Source organism: Seriola lalandi, unplaced genomic scaffold (assembly GCF_002814215.2).
Source record: "Seriola lalandi dorsalis isolate HSWRI2012SDOR001 ecotype SW California unplaced genomic scaffold, Sedor1 jcf7180002054267, whole genome shotgun sequence".
Classification (NCBI taxonomy): domain Eukaryota; kingdom Metazoa; phylum Chordata; class Actinopteri; order Carangiformes; family Carangidae; genus Seriola; species Seriola lalandi.
The window spans coordinates 397,375-415,120 of record NW_019524820.1 but is presented as its reverse complement, the minus strand read 5'-3'; the positions used below and the strand labels follow the sequence as shown (position 1 = coordinate 415,120).

Below are 17,746 nucleotides of genomic sequence, written 5' to 3'. Positions count from 1 at the left end.
ACAGTATGCATTACCTCAAAATACAGAATAGCCCAAATACTAATCCATCATCATTCAACATTATTTATTATTACTTCTCAGACGAGGACATTTAATCTTAATGATAGTTTTGTGTATCACATCTCTCATCTTCAACATTACCAGCACTGACACTGGGACAGTGACACATGACCATGTGACAGACTATGAATATTCCCTGGTAACCCTCACTTAAGCTTTGCAGCTCAAACAGCCCTAGTGTTTACACATTTCCTTCCCTGTTGGCTTCATCAAAAGATCAATCTGAAACTTCTTCTAAAAAACTTCAGACCATATCAAACCAAACAGTAATTGTAATAAAGAAAAATCACAAAAAAAAAATCCTCAAGATATACATCTCAAGGGTGGTAAATTTTCAAAAAGCAATCTACTGACATTGTTTATTGAATATTTGTGTTTTTAGTGGTTGTGGCTAGTTGACTGTCTATTTGTTCCATACACTAACCCCTGCCACCAGTGCTGCAAGATTTGGCAGTTTTCCACATTTGGGCGGGTAAAAACTGATTTGGACAGGTTGTTACAATTTGGGTTTGTTGAACCATTACGGTGGTAACTGTAAAACTGTAAAACTGTAAGGGAGGTGTGGAAGGAGAGACATGAGGTACAGATACTGTGCGAGGTGAAAGGGGCATGTGTTCTGAAAACTACAGGAAGTTAGTTACTGTAGTGTGGCCCGCTGATTTGGCTGCTTATCAACACGGTCCGTAAGTGCTCAGTGGCAGTGACAGACAGCTCATGGAGGGCAGGCTACTTTAAAATCCTCAGCGCCCGACTGCAGCAGTTTCTGTCAGAAATTAGTCAAATCTGAACACACTGACATGATGCACATATTTTTAGATTCAGTGTGTCTTACACCTTCCAATGATAAAATTATCTTTGATGTCCATCACACATAAACGTCCATAGAAACAATGAAACTCTTACTTTTAACAGCAGAAGTTTTCTGAGAATCTGCAGATATGATGATGGCACTTGAACAATCACCAGAGTTGTTAAAATTCATCCTGAAGGTGACATAAATTCCTTTTCCACATTCCAAGACATCTCACTCAAAACCAGAAACGCCAAACAGGTCCTGTTCAGACTTGCCATCAACATACGTCTCAAGTGATCCAATCACAAGTGGACAGCTCACATGGCATTACAGTGCATGTCCACATGCATCTCGAGTGACCACCTGTGATTTGATCTCACTTCCCAGCTCTATATGCAAATTTACATTGCTGTTTATAGCCAGTCTGCCTATAATATAGACGGGCTGTTGCTAATGTGTTTGTGAGAGAGTGAGGGAGCGGCAAAATGTCGCTGAGTGAATCAAAGCACTATGCACAGCTCCACAATGAAATAAGGTTTTAGCCATTTGAAATAGTAAAATATTTCATTTTTTATGAAACTGTGGCAGAAGATGTCAGTAGAGTAGACGGTCCTTCAATGTGGCCAGGACAAATTTATGTTCGCACTGCTAAAAGAATGTGGCCACATGTGGCTCAGACCACTTCTGAATGTGGTCTGAGTGATCGGCTCTCAAAAGTTTTCTTGGATCATCCAAGATGGATGTTAAGGCCAGGTCTGAACAAGGCCATGGTGGTGCTAAAAGAAAAGTCAGAGAATCACCAAAATGATTGATCCTCTGAGCACCATGAATGTTTGCACAGAATTTCATGGCAATCTATCCAATAGTTGTTGAAATATTTATAAACCCCAGTTGTAGCATGGATAAAAACCAATGTGGACAGAGACAAATGGATTTTCAACTGTAGGGATGTGGGCTAGCGAAAGACTGGGTAGAATATCACAGATGACAGCTGAAAACACTTGTATCACCAACGAATCGGCATTCCAGCAATTGAGCAAATCTAACATTTTATAGCCTGACAGCCATGTATTTATGAAGTCATACAAAACACTTTGAATGGTTCCCACAGACCATTGCTGGAGAAAAAAAAAACTCTTTCAGAGAACAGCCCAAATAATAATTCCTTAGGTAAAAAGAGGTGTAAAAAATCAAAACATGACTTAATAGCTTCCACTGTATGAGCAGTAGTTCAGACTTGATCCATGTGGAGCAGAGCTGGGATGAACAACAAAAGAAAAAAATAGAAAACCAACAAAATTACAATTCTGAAGTACGTGTTGGCAGCAACACATTTGTGAAGCGCACAGAGGGGCCGAGAGAATCTAACATTAGCATTAATGTGTTTAAGAGACTAACTACAAGCAGACCATTATCTTGTCATTGGCACTCACTGTAATGTTTGCTTTTAGGGGTGAGCACAGATAAACACTGCTAGAAATGGAAAGCAGAGAGCCGGACAAAAGTAAGGGGCAAAAGAACAGTTTAAACAGAATATAAGGCAGAAAACAAAAGCAAGAGGCAGAAACACATAAAACCGAGATGTGGCAGAAGAGAAATTGAAGAAAAAAGTCAAAGTGGGATAGGGAGAAGGTTTTTTTTTAGGTATATCTGAGAAAAAGAAAAGAAGCTGAGTGGATTTCATGGCACGAGGAGGAAGCCAGGCCACTATTGTAGTGAGATAGCCTGAGGTGTTTTCATACTTGAGCTAGCGCTGATGGATGGAGGTCGTAAGCGGATGAATTAGTGATGAGGATCATGGTGAAAGTGCTTTCCAGAAACAACAGGGCCAACCAGACACAGCCATGGGATATAGGTAGGCCCCTGGTGTGAGGTTGGAGTGATAGACTGGACAGGCCCGGTCATGAACCCATGAACTGTCAACACATATTATACATGGAAACAACACTTCAGTATGATCTCGAGACCTGTCAGTGCGAATATACCAGGTCATTTTTGTCCAATCTGTTTTTTAGCTGCAATTTTTCTCAGTTTTTCCTTTCTTATGTGTTCTTATTCCCCAGTTTGTTTTTCCTCCAAAGTTTATAGCTTGATATTGCGGATTATGTGCTACTGGTGCTGGAGAGAACGATTAACCAAGGCTAAGGAGTTAGTTGTAGTAGTAGCTGTAGTAGCATTATAGGTTCAAAACACTTAAAAAGGAATAAAAACAAAACCGACAACAGAAGGAGAGAAAACAAGGCAAGGAATATACCAGCAATGCAAAAGGCTATGATACATAAAAGTAAGGTAAAAAAGAATCAATGAAAGATGCTAATGCAAAAATCAATCCTTTAATGACAGTTGTAGACGTGAATTAAAAATGTACACTGTTTTAGCTGGTTAAAGCTCCTTGATCAGGTTAATGCAAAGTCTAAAGAGCTGCAGTGATCTCTGGTTATTAATCTTCAGTTTGGAGCTGCCAACTTGGCCCATCAACAGCGAGTCCCTTTCAGCCTTGCAGGGCCCCAAAGAAAATAAACCCTTCTCCTAACAGTGCGTGGTCTGGAATAAACCCAGTAGGAATAAAGTTATTGGAGGAAAAATAGAGAGCGAGTGAAAGAAAGGAGTGTGAAGATTGAAAAGGCACAGATACCAATTTAGGAACACTTGTATCTGAAGCATAAAAAATGTAATTGTAGGTTTACAACAAGCGTTAAATAAATATATACTATATATTCTCTAATTGACATGTTTAGAAATGTTAGATAGCAGTAGCAATATGTGATTTTCAGTTGGATCTGGGAGTTACTTTGGTATAGCATTTTGGTGTACTTGCTATGTTTCACAAGGCATCTTACAACAGCAGACAGAGAACAGGTGAGAGGAATCTTGTCGCCTTGTTCTTTATAGCAGTAAGGCCTTTTATTCAAAATGCATGTAACTGAATTGTGTTCTGTTGTACTGAGGCTACTGTCAGGGGAGATATGGGTATCTGCCTCCTCTATACTGGATTGTTTTCCCCAATATCATTGTTTAGGTATTGTTTTAAAATGATTACCTTTGACCAATTGAGCACACTGAACAACCGGCATTAAGCCTGTAGTTTATTCTTAATGTTATGAGATTTGTTGTCCAACTTGATTAATCTGTAAATGCAAAATTTAAAGGCCTGGTCGCACCAGAATTTTGTGCAAATTTTTTCTTTACAAGTATTTTTCCATTCTGAGGCCTCTGGTTTTTCTTCTTCTTCTTTGGATTACGCGGAATAGATGCTAAGCTAGCACTGGTTTTTTTTTGGCAGTCACAAAGTTTTAGTTGGTCTTGTCAATCATGATAATCCCGCCCTCAGCCCCTGTTGTAAGCAGTTCTTTGTTCTAGACCAGCAAAGTGTTGCTGCCGCTCACTTTTCCTGGCCGAGAGCCGGTTCTTTGGCTGTTGAAATGCGAAGAATTGGTATGAGATTAGGCACCGGCTCAGAACTGGCCCTCGAGCTGGTGGAAAAGGGGTAACAGAGACTTGTATGTTCCCTAAACATGATTTTAAACAATAATATAGCAGCAAACATCTATTTTCTACGTAAAGACATCGTGGAGTAATAGCTCTGTTCCACACTATGTTTATAAAAACAATGAGACCACCCACACAGTGCAGTGCGCAGCATTCAAGTGAAAGCAACCTTACAGAATTTCCTCCAGTGAAGAAACCACGTTTTCCTGCAAAAAAAGGCCTCCGACAAAGAAGCAGATAAGACCAGAACACAGGCGGACTGACCATGGGGACTACAGGCCGAAATCTTGGTTGGCCGGTGGACCTTCAAAACATCCATAACGTTTTTAGTTTTTAACGGCTCTGTCAGTGTCTTAACTGGCGCCCTCTCTGTGTGCCTGTCATCCTACTACAAGCTGCTAAAGGGCTCCAGGGCCTCGGACTTGGAATTGGCTTTTCCTCTCCTTGATGCGTAAGTAACTTGATGGGTGCATAATGTTATATTTCTGTTTTCATTAGTGACCAGCTAGAGTAAGCATGATAACGTTAGCTAACTTGCTGTTACCGGTATTTTGAATTTGTTCATTAAATGCTGCTATCGCTAGTTAGCTTGCTGCCAGCGTTGCTGTGGAGCAAGAGATGCTGGTGGTCTAGTGTGACATTTAGTGGAACTGACAATCGTTTATGGAACCTTTAAGGCAACAAATTAATTATAAGTTTGTCCTTATTATTAAAAATGGATAATAAATTACATGTCACTATATGTACAACAGATATGTGACTATATGTATTGGACTACAAATACATTTGTTTACCTAGACAAAAATAAAAACTCAGGGTCCACTTACTAACTTGTTTATGAAGCTTTCAACCACATCTCATGGTCTTTCTAAGTTGTCATCATGTACTGTAACCTAAGTAAATAAATCCCCATGACAAGTGAGCAAACTCCATCCGCAGATAAAGATCGCAACATGCAGCTGACATCTCAGTATAAATATACAGCCCATGTGGTTGTAGCCTGTACATTAAATCTGTTTGAACATGAATTGTTCCATAAAAACTGTGAGAAATACAGGCACGAGAAAGACTGCAGACAAGACTGAAAAACAGAGACAGAGAGGGAGTTACGGACAAATGCAAAGGAAGAAGAAAAAAGATGAAAAAGAGAGGAAGACAGAGGATAGAGGAAGAGAAAGAGAAGACCTGGTTTCTCTTCTGGCAGCCAGGAGACGTAGAGGAGGAGGAGGAGGAGGAGGAGCAGTGAGGCAGGCTGCAAATAGAGCTGGAGAGCGAGAGAGAGGAGAGAGAGAGTGAGGGCACTTGCTAAATGAATTTGGCTTTCAGCGATGGGGAGTCTACTCCACTGCTGTGTGCCAGTAGTGTTTGTGTGTGTGTGTGTGTGTGTGTGTGTGTGTGTGTGTGTGTGTGTTATTGTGAGTGCATATGTTCTTGAAACTTCATATCCTCATATACATACATGTATGACTGCCAGTGTGTGTTCACCCTTGAGTGTGTGTTTTCCTGCATGTGTGCATATGCAGCTGTGTGTGTGTGTCTTTGAATGTCTGCGAGTGCATTTGTGTGTATTGTGATACACACATGATTTTTGCAAGTATGTGTATGAAAAACATTAGTGTGTGTTTATGCATATCTGTTGGACAGGCAACTAAATAACGTTCCCAAACGATGGTGTGTCAGTAAAAGACAAGGCGAGGGTGCGTGTGTGTGTGTGTGTGTGTGTGTGTGTGTGTGTGTGTGTGTGTTGTTGTGTGTGTGTTTTAGGCGTGTTGTCACCAGGATTGGAAGTGACAGGCAGGAAGTATCAGAGGCAGCTGGGTAACAGCCCACTAACCACACAAGGGAGGGCTCTACACTGAACAACATTACCAGTGAGGGTAGAGAGACTATAGAGACAGAGGGAGAGAGGGAGAGAGGAAGAGAGAGAGAGAGAGAGGAGAGGGAAAAAAAAAAATCAGAGAAGAAAATCAAATAGGAAGAAAAAAGAAGACCTGGGATTGCAAAGGAAATTTGTTTTGCTGTTGCTAAACCAAGAAAAATAACTTCAAAGCATCCATACATGGTCTGCTGGGGTTAAAGGAATAGCAAAGGAAGGAAAGACAAGACTATATCTGGTTAAATGCAGATGTAAGGTGTCAAATATCAGCTTTGTAAATGTTTGATGAATAAGGCAGACACACAATCGACAAGTTTGTCAGGCCTCAAAGATGCATACAATGTGTTTTGGTGAGAAACACTAAATGTAAACTGTGTTTGTTTACAAGATGTATGAGAAGATTGACACCACTTTCAAGTCTGAACATTACCGGCAGCTAGTTAGCGTAGCGTAGCGTAGCATTAAGAGAGGGAACAGGGGGGAAAAAAGCCAGTCTCACCACTAAATATGTTGTATATTGTTTGTTAATAACTGTTACATGTTAATTAGTGAGCGTTAGAGCTGTCGGTTGTTTTGTTAACTTTGAGAGGCAGGCTAGATGTCTCCCCATTTCCAGTCTTCATGCTAAGCTAGCTAGCTCTAGCTTTATATGTACTGTGCAGACATAGGAGTGGTATCGATCTTTTCATCTAACTCTCAGCAAGAAAGCAAAGGATCATATTCCCCACACTGTACTGGAGTGCACCCAGTGGACCTGGTGTATGGAAGCATTTAGCCTAGCTTAGCATATTCGCTTTAAATAGTTTTAAAGGAGTTTCGTAATGGAACAATTTGTTATTTCTCCTAAAGCCTTGTCATTGTGAGTTTAATAAAGTTTTGGTACTACCTGTATAGTCACCAAAACTAAAAATCTGCTGTAGAGGTGCTGGTTTATTTTTGAACTTTGAGGAGAGCCAGGTTAGCTGTTCCCTGCTGTTTTCCATATTTACGGTAAGCTACACTACACTGGCTAAACATTTTCCTGGCTCCAGCTCCATATTTAAAGCACAAGCATGACAGTGGTATCAATCTTCTCATCTCTCAGTAAGAAAACAAGCAAGTGTATCCCTCAAAATGCCTCAAACTCTTCCTTCACATGCTTTGCTCAAGGGGTCTTAGACAGCAATTGGTAAGAGGGCAGAAAGTGCTGGTAATTCCATCAGCGAAAACATTTCTGAATCATTGTCCAGGAAAGAAAGACAGAAAGAAAGAAGATGAAATGATGAGGCATTGGTTGAAAGCAAAGTCATTAGGCTGTAAAACAAGAGAGACTCAGACAGAACTGAGTGACAGAAATAGACTGAGTAATAGGGATAAGGCGAGCAAGTGGTTATGAGTCAAACATGAAGATGGGATAGGAGATGAAAGACAAAACTAAAAAGGAGGAGTGAGAGAAATGGGGTGAGTTGATGAAGAGAATAGAAAATGAGCAAGGAGAACGGTGGAAAGGAAACACAGGAGAGAACAGAGAGAGGAGAGGCAAAAGGTTAGAGCAAAATTAAAAAAAGATGAAAATATCAGAGAGAGGACGAGAAAGAGAGACAGAGGGAGATGAGGAAGGTCAGTGAAGGAGAAAGGACAGACAGAGTGGGTGAAGAAGAGAGAGAGGGGTTGTTTGTATCTTATATGACTCCATTAAAGTTTGAATAGTTCTCATCTCTCTTTCTGTTTCCTGCTGCTGGAGAAAACCAGCTGCTGCACGCACACGCACGCACACACACACACACACACACACACACACACACACGGTATCTGCATGCCCACACACAGACATTTAGATACAGTATTTAGATACAGTTTCACACATGCACACACAAACATGCAAACTTGTGCACACTTAACACACATGCACATGCCACACAAACACAGGAGTGTTTGTGTGTGTGTGTGTGTGTGTGTGTGTGTGTGTGTGTGTGTGTGTGCGCGCAATGGGGAACTGCACAGAGAGAAGACAAGATTAGAAAAGCAGGCCAAGAGACGATTTCCCATGGTGCATCTCTGGAAGCATCTGTATTAGACAGGACTGTGTCAAAACTGACTGCTCCTCCAGCTGAGGCCGAGAGAGAGGGAGAGAGACACACAGACACAGAGAGAGAGAGCGAGAGAGAGAGAGTGCCGGCAAGAATAGGAAGTAAAATTTGTGTATTTGCTTTTTTCCATTCCTGTGAGTGTGCCTGACAGACACACGCAGGAAACGACAGATAACTCTGAAATCAGAAGATGGAAAAAAACAAGAAAAAAGGGGATGAAGATAAATAGAGGAAGCCTTTGAACAGAGAAAGAGAGAAAATGTATATATATGAGTCTCAAAGTGGCAGGAATGAGTGAGACAGAAAGAGAGAAAGAGGAAAGAAAGAGGAAAAAGAGTGTCAGTGATGGATAGGAGAGGTAGATGGATGGATGTAGGGATGGGTGAAGGGATGTGCGGCGGGTTAGAGGATGGAGAGGCGGCAGACGGAGATTGACAGCCTCCTTTCCTGAGGACGGATGAATAAACCAGCGCAGCGGGGGTTGCGGGGTGGGGGTTGGGGGGGGGGGGGAGAGAGAGAAAAGATGGAGAAAAAGAGTGAGGGATGAAGGAGGGGAGGCAATGAGAGATAGAGTACATCTCTGTAATCAAGCCATAAAGGAGAGAGGGCGCGAGGGAGCGATGGGGAAAAGACGAGTGGGCTCTGAATGAGTCAATCATGATTAATCAAGACGCTTCTCGCTCTCTCCCTCTCTCTTTCTGTCTCTCTTTTTGCTCACTCATAATCATCATTGCACGCACGCACACATGCACGCACACGCACACAAAACCTTGTTTCCCACTACAGCCCTCAGTGCATTGCTATCAGGACTGTGTACACAGTGTACACTCATTCATGTATTTCTCAGGCCAACAGTTAGTGTTTTTATTAAAGCAGTGGTTCCCAAACTTTTTGACTTTTGATCCTTTAAAATGAAATTCAATCAGACACCTCACATGGAAGAGATTATTATGCAATTGCAGAATATGTACAGCATTGCCAACACAGAAGCATCAAGCTCAGCACAGCAGGGAGTGAGGAGTGATGACAATACTCAGAGCCTATGTGTAGACGCTGGGGTGGAGGTGCGGCTTTTGAAGTGCAACTGTATATGAACAGCAGCAGCAAAGGCAGCAAGTGACAGTGTGGCTTTCAGGTGAGTGGTGTGAAGTGCGCGGCAGGAAAAGAGTGAGCAGAGCTCTTTGGATTTATGTTGTAGTGAGAAAAACATCATGTGAATTACCAGACTCAAATTGACTGCCTGATGTAGCTCACAGACTTCGCTTCATTAGTGTCTAACTGTGGCCTCTCATCACAGGATATGTCCTTGGTGTCAAAAAGGAATTGTGAGCAACCAGTGATTTTTTTCTTCTCAAATTTGATTAATTTGTTTTAATTTTTTTCCCCCCATGTTCATTCGTTTACTTCAGTTGTTGCAGTTTACACTTAGTAGTACAATATGCATGTGATCTGAAATAGTAGCTGAAAAAAGCTGAGAAGGGGTTTGAGGGGTACTCAAAAAAGAGAAAAGAAGAGAGAGAAAGAATAAAAACAAAAACATTTGTTTCAACTTCTAAAGGTGAAGAAGGATGAGCCTGTATTACAGTAATCCTTACTTAATCAATCGATGCTAATTACCAGAGCATAGGAAATAAATACTCTTTCAATAAAAACAGAGATAAAAAATAACACATAAAATATTAGTTTACAATATTGCAACTTTGCATCAGTCCATCTAACTGAAGACATTAATATATTAAAATGAGTCTCAAACATATACTTAAACTTTTTAAGAAGCAAATAAATAAATTCCAATAACAGCGTACTGTAGTTTTAAGCAAACGAGTAAACTGTGCTTTTTCTTTTTTTAGGGACTATTTTTAATGGCAGATTAATACACAATTGATGTCCTAGTGAGAATATACAGCTGCAGGACATTGTGAGTGCAATGATGTGGCTCAATGATGTTATTTAATAGCTTTCGGACAACAGAGGAATAAGCTCTATTAGGCAATAATTATTGTTAGGATCAATTTATTGTCAGTTTTGGGCTTTCCATGGGATTTGTTGAGGGTGAGAAAAATATAGAATATCACCAGCATTATCCTTTCAGGTACTGCTAATTAAACAACTTGAGTGTGATTGTGGCACTCCATCTTTTTCCACAGGCTCTAATGTGCTCAGTATAAAGAAATGGATGAGAGAAAACCTCCCCTCTGCTGTTGCCTCTGTGTCGCTGCTTGTGAGGAGTGTGTGAATCCTCAGACAGAAAGAGAAAAAATAGGGCACTTTCATATTTATTTAAGTGTCAGATCCAGAGCTGTCTGTAGGGAGCTGGAGGAAGGAGGGCTGCAACCACAGGAACTCTGAGGTTTCACAAGCCTTCCTCTTTCTCTTTTCTATCTCTGAACACACACACACACACACACACACACACACAGTCAGGAATACACACTCATCTGCCTGCATGGACACACAGGGGATAGGCAAACACAGGAAGGGAGTGAAGGGGAAGGAAAGTGAAAAAGTGAGAAGACAGAGGAGGAAATGAGGAAAAAAAGCGAGGACCTGCTGTCATTCACTCACTTGCTCGCTCACTCACTCACACACTCTCTCACTCACTCACTCACTCACTCACTCACTCACTCACTCACTCACTCACTCACTCACTCACTCACTTACTCACTCACTCACACACACACATGTGCATCTACCTGCCTATCAGTGCACGTCTATTTGTATGAATGAGGAGGAGCTGTGAATCCAACAAACCAAGTTATGTCTCAGAACTACTAGACAGAGCGTCTAAATGAAGATTATACGCAGGTGCCAAACAGGCCGTGATCCACCGTCTCAGAGATGTCACATCAATTGTGCGAACATGTGGCGCAGAATAGATAAATCTCCATCAAGGAGGCAAAAAGAACAGGAAGCTCCCCCCTTCCACAGTGACACACAAACACTGGAGCACATGTGAGAATATCTCAGAGCAATTACCTGCTGCTTTCACCTCAGAGTCCAGGTGCTGCTAAACGTAAATCAACACTTCCTCCTGGTGGATCTGCTGTGAACTACAGGAACCTTCAGGCAGTGGGAAGGAATCACATCCTCTTTGAATTCATCTGCCAGTCGTCCTTCCTGTAGTTATTAGACAGAATCAGTAAACTCATGCATCTGAAAACACTTTTTGAACAATCATTAAGATAGACTTTGATGTTTGGTCTTACGATGAATTTCAGCCTCACCAAGTCAGTCTTGTGAACTTAGATTGTCTGGCTTGTACATTTATGTGACAATATTTTAAGTCTAGAAAACATAATTTGGAAATTGTTTAATCCAGATCACAGATGAATCTGACAACTGTATAGGGATGTTGCTGTGTTCCATAACCACCACTGATTCCAAGGATTTCTTTTTTAATCTGTTTTTGTAGAGGGATGTTGTGTCTTTAGATTGTTTTCTTATGTTCCAGATAGCCTTTGGTTCTAGTCATTTTCAGAAGGCAACAAAATTCAAATGGCATCTTATTTGACATTTTTGTCAAAGCTGCATGTGTTGCTGCAATTTTGGGGGAAGGGAATGTTTTCGTTTATGAAGAATTCTCCATGTTGAACATCCTAAATTGATATTTAGCTGCCAAAAAGGATTCAATCCATGGTCAGTTTTATTGGAAAATAAAAACCAGCACACACACAAAAGTAGATGTTGTAATAAGGCCAATGTGATTTTGGTTTCTTGTATATGTTTGGCAGCCACAGAGTTACACTCTTACATTAGACAAAGTGGGCAATTGTCTGGAGCCACAAACAGCTATAATGCTAAGGCGTTTTAATACATAAAAACATATTGCTATTCTTTGACTCGACAATAACTTAAATATAAATATAAATACTATAAAAATGCCCTAAAACCTTTTCTTTTAAACAATGACAATTCAGAAAACACCACTTGTTGTAGCAGCAAGCTAGGGGAGCAGTTTATAAGAAGGAACAGAGGAAAAAACAAGGTAAACGCTTGCATCTAACGCAATCGATAACATCTGTAATACCAATAACATTCTCTGGGAGAGAAAAAGGCATGAGGGAGGCTCCATTCCTGCGTTAGCCACAAATCACTAACAGTACCCCACTTTGCCAAGTCAAAATCTAAGATGTTAGATTGTTGTTTGGTTTACCTGCTGTTTCTGCTGGCAGCTGCATCACCACCATCACATAACTTCAACAAAAAAATAAAGCCAGGCATGTTTACTGTGATGGATCACATACCCAAACCATGTTTTAGATCTCTGCGAGTTGGATTTCATTGCACTGTAATGAGATGAATTGGAACCAATGCCTGCCTAAAAAAGGTAAGATATTAAACACAAGATTTACACTGAAAGACATTCAAAGTGAGGCAAAGAAGAGGAGAAAAATGTATGATTTGATTGACTTTATTTGTAAGGCACCAGAAGTCCTTCCTTACTGCAGAACATTTCATATTATTTATAGTAAATGTTTGTTGTACTTTTTATAGTTTTTTTTGTTTGTTTATTTGTTTAAATGAAGCTATGATTTCAGACACAAAACATTTTTTTTTTTTGCCAAAGTACACACTTTCAGGTTTTACATTATACACAAAATAAGTATTTAAAAAAAGACCTTTACAAAGCTCAAAACGCTTACAATGCTTCACGCTATGGGGGCAAAAAGTTGGGAAGGTGGGATGTGGCATGGGAGTAAAGGGGATGAGGTGGGTCGGAAGGGGGGTGGGGGTCAGAGACAAGGAAAGGGTTCAAAGGGCAAAAGGTCAACGTACTGCAGTTTCCCCCCTGGTGTCACATCAGTTTTGTAACACAATAGCACAAGAATCATCCAGGACAGACAAGAAAAGATGCAGCCATATACACATAAAGCTTTCTATGTATAACTGTATACAGAGGTGAGCACCTCCTACTACTTTAACAAATACATAGAATTTAATTTGTATGTTTATAACGCCAGCTTTGTAATTCTGGTTCTAGTTCATATCGATTCATATTTAAAAACAAAGAGAAAAAAAAACAAACAAAAAAAAACAAGTGCATTGATCACAGAAAATTTGGACTAAACATTTTTTTTTTTTTTTTTAAATGTCTCCACTAGAAAGAAATCAATCTCAGTTTCCCTGCAGACATGCACTGATGTGTGTGTTTGTGTGTCGCTTTGTCTACATGCTCTGCATATCACTACAACAAGTACAGTATGTAGCTAGATGGGAGGACGATGTGCTGCGAGCTTAATTAACAAGCAGAATAGCACGTTAGCGTTTGTAGTAAGAACAGCAACGCGATTCATCTCTGTGGTTTATCACTGACTGCCAAACCTGTACAACTGTTTATACACACCTTGTTCACATACATACACAACGATGGGCATCATTGAAGGAGTCACCCCACCAATGTCATCGACAGAGTATCATCTAAAGTTTTGGACACATGAAGGGTTTTATTCTGAAATTCCTTTATATTTAATTTTTGTATTTTTTCCTTCCTGAATTTCCACTGCCAATGTATCAAAATTGCACATGAATCAGCATTTTTATGAGCAAATGTCTTATGGTTACTAAAACAATAAAAATGTTCTTCATCATTGTGCCAGAAATCATTTTAAGAAGTGTGAAAAGGATTGTTTGAATGAAACTCTTCATATCTATTCACGAAAGGGTGTGTGTTATGATGCACAGGCTGTCTTCAAATCAACAATCAAACAAACACAGTTCATCATTAGACTGATAGTGAATCAGACAATCTTTGTGAACAACAGCATCAAGGTAAGAGGTTTGATTACCAGAGGCTACTCTGCTGGAAATGTATGCGTTTGCAAAACACCCTAAACATTTTCAAAGAGGGGAACATGCTGAATTTCATCCTTTCTCAACTTGTCATCTCACACAGGTGTTTTCACTTATGCTGCCTAATTAGACCTCTTCCCAGGACTCTGCAGGTGAGTACGAACTGTGCCTGATTGACATCTCTCTTACACTTCTCATAGTTTTGTTGTACCTGTTACGCGTTAGTGTCATATCGGAGTTACAGCTTGGGAAACTGGGGAAATCTGAACTCTGACATATCTGACTTTGCCCTTAATAATACAGATGCTTGAAAGCCTAACGAACATGAATGCCTCATGTCAGTCAGAATCCATCGCAAAACGTAATCAAACCCTAGCCGTTGTAGACTGAAAAGGCCGAACCGAAATGAGACGGTGAGGTCTACGGAGGACTTAAGCTGTGCGTCACCAGCTATGCCCGCCGTTAGCTAGCGTCGCAAAGCGAGGCTCCCTTCGCCTAGCAACATTGACAACACATAACTTTTTCTTTTTTTTTTTTTTTTTTTTAACAAAAACTTGAGTTTCTAAGGCCCTTGGTTTTAACCGTTGTACCGTTTAGCTGTTGGACTGAGCTAAATCCAATACTTACATTTGTTGTTGCTGTAATCCTCAGGTTCACTGTTGGCTTTCATTAGCGGTTCGCAATGAATTATGGGATAGATTGGGCCATTTTCCCCAGGAAAAGAAGGACGCATTTCTCGGCCGGATTCGAAGGAGCCTTCGAAATGGGCCAGCCTAGTCGCGCCGCTGTGACGCAATTGGTCTCTAAATGCAGCCTCTGAAGGATGCTGCCCCTGAATTGGGACACAGCTTATCTGAACACATTCCCCCATTCACTGTTCCCTACACTATAAACAGTCATTAGGTTACTATAAAGTGAGTAATCTTTTTTTTTTTGCTTTTTGCTTTTATTCAAACGTAGCCATTAAAGGAATGAGAGGAAATTATGGAAGAATGAGGGGGAGAATAAAATGCAGCAAAACTCCTCTGCGTAAGTCAAGCTGGGGACATTGTAATTACACTGTATGGTGCGTGTTTCAACTGCTGTCAGGGTACTATAACGTTGACAGTTCTGATACTCAAATAAAACAGCAGAGGGTACATGTAGTGCCAATGTCAGCAAATGAAGAGAGATTATAGACACAGCCAGAGTTTAGTGACATCACATTATTAACCCAGCTTCCACCTGACGAGGTCTAATCAGACACAGTAACTGAGTCATTGAAAACACCTGTGTAGGTGTGGAGGGCTGAGGGAGATCAGAGCTGAGGAAGCTTTCAGTGCTTCATCTGTCTGATCTAAATTGATATCAGTTTGTTTGATCATGGAGATTTCCCACTCACTGCTATATGTAGATGTCCAATCGTCTATATAATGTAGTGGTAGTTCAAGTGTGGTGGTGAATCAAAACGCACAGTATAAAGCTGAATTTGCAGAGGGACCATGTTTCCGTCTTAATACAGGGACAGAGATGTTCCTTGAGAAAGACCAAGGACTATTCCTCAAAAATCATGGCAGAGACTGGGACTGACCGCATGCAGAGATTAATGTCACCAGTCTGGTCTCTGTATATTATGTTTGTACACATTCCCCTTGTGACACAGCCTGTACTCTGTCATTGTCATTGTCCTCTCCTTGTTTTGGCTCAGGCCTGAACCCGTCTAGGACGTTTCTTCAAAGACGCACGCTGCCCTCTGCTGTCAAACACACTACATGCACACTCTCTCCTCTCAAGTCTCTGCTCTAATATTAGTGCACATTAAGGATAAGAAAGGTGGTGGGATGGTGCACGAGTCAAGTGGCACCTTTGTTGTTTTTGTTGCTACCTCAGCTCTGTTTAACTTCTGATGAAAAATGTCACCTTTCAGTTAAGGTGCTGGGCGGATTTATCTGACATATCTCGCACCGTCAGGCAAGGATTACTTACTAAGGTGGGTTTGTTATCTAGTCTGACAGCTCTCAGCATGAAGTTTGCTCTAAGAAGGTGCTTTTCCTTTCTCCATATAAATTTAGGATTATACACAAAATCTCTAGTTTGTCTGGAGGTGTCTTCTCATTACAACATTTCTGCTCTACAAGCAGCAGTTTTTGGTTAGGATGTGACAGTAGCTGTAGAAAGCAATATTTCTTTCGCTTTAGCTCGGGCATTAGGGCAATATTTAAACATTTCTCTGATCCATAACAATCCACTGTTTAACTTCACAGTCAACTTTTAGCTTGGAATGAACGCATGCAATTTGAACTGGCAAAGAGAAAAAAAAAAACAAAAAAAAAACAAAACAAAAAACAAAACAAAACAAAACAAAAAAAAACAACACTACTGATCTCTGTGAGACCTTATCTTAGGAAAGTTAGTTGTAGGACTCCTGTGTTGTGTGCGACAAGTTTTACAGCTTGCCAAAGAATCCCTTTGTTTAACATTTAGCCTGTTTTGACACCAACAGTATGGTGCGTTCAGTCTCACAGGTCAGTGCTGCCTAAGAACGACCCGCTTAGAACAGAGGCAAGAGGTGGGGGAGAGTGAGAGGAAGAGAGGCATGGAGGGAAAAAAAAAAACAAGCTAAACAGGAAGAAGAACTGAGAGAAAGAGCTACAGGATGGCAGGAAGCAACAGAAATAGAAAGTAGTCCTGATTAAAAAAAATAAACAGAAAAACAAAACTTAATCGTATACAAAAAAATTGTGTGTTTGAAGAAATTACACAGGATACATGAGGGAGACACTGTGATGGTGAGAGGAGAGAAGGGGGGATAAAGAAACAATCCAGGTATGGTAAATATGAAGGAATCAGGACTGGTCTGACATGAGGGGCAGGTGCCATATCTCCCCCAATTATGGAAGTTGGTTAGGAATCTGTAGCTGGAGCTGTGGTGATGGTGGTGATGGGATTAAAGCCCATGTTAGCTAAGGTCGGATAGAGGGAGACCAGGGGAGAGGCTGTAGGCCAAGGGGGCTTGGATCTGGGGATTCAGGTCTATGGATAAAAACAGAGCTGAATGGGAACATCATCTAATCAGACTTGTCTCCGTCCTCCTCACGGTGGCTGTCAACTCCATCACGTGACGCCTTCTCCTCCTTGGCCAGCTGGGCTTGGGAGGCCAGCAGGGAGGAGAGGGAGAAGAGACTGGAGGAGGTGGTGACAGCGGGGAGGGTCGGTTGGCTCAGGCCCAGAGGCAGGGGGGTCATAGGCAAGGCCAGGCCCTGGAGCTGAGACAGCTGGTGAGCCTGGAGCTGCTGCTGCATGGAAGACAACCAGACACAACTTAGACACAGCAGGACGGATACGGCACACAAATCACTGCAAAACACTGACACTGTAGGATATGCAAAATCTGCAATGCACAGACCTAATATATGAAGCAACTTGAGTTTAATATATAATGCCTGAGGCGCAGCACTAATAGCTCAAGCACAATAGGACAGATGGATAGCTAAAATACATGCTTGGTAGAAGATGGAAAATCTGAAGCATACATAACTTATTTATAATAGATTCAATTTTAAATATATAATTCCAAGAAAACAACGCAAACACCAAGAAAAAGGTGAAGCATATGCAGAGGGAGGGAGTGATATGGTATTAAAAATGAAAAGATGTCCAGACACACATAATCAAAACATAAAATGACAC

At 40.9% G+C, this 17,746-nt stretch overlaps 1 protein-coding gene across 2 annotated transcripts in view; it reads right to left on the bottom strand.

Annotated features, from left to right (window-relative positions):
* Positions 1-12,682: 12,682 nt before the first annotated feature.
* The window catches only part of tle5 (TLE family member 5, transcriptional modulator), a 41,759-nt gene continuing 36,695 nt past the window's right edge, over positions 12,683-17,746 (bottom strand). Inside the window, exon 7 of one of the 2 annotated variants that reach the window (XM_023405250.2) lies at positions 12,683-17,349. In XM_023405250.2, the coding sequence (XP_023261018.1) occupies positions 17,125-17,349 (225 nt within the window). In that variant the 3' untranslated portion in view covers positions 12,683-17,124. Of the gene's footprint in view, positions 17,353-17,746 lie in introns of both variants that reach the window. The other variant, XM_023405249.2, reaches the window with a different exon arrangement.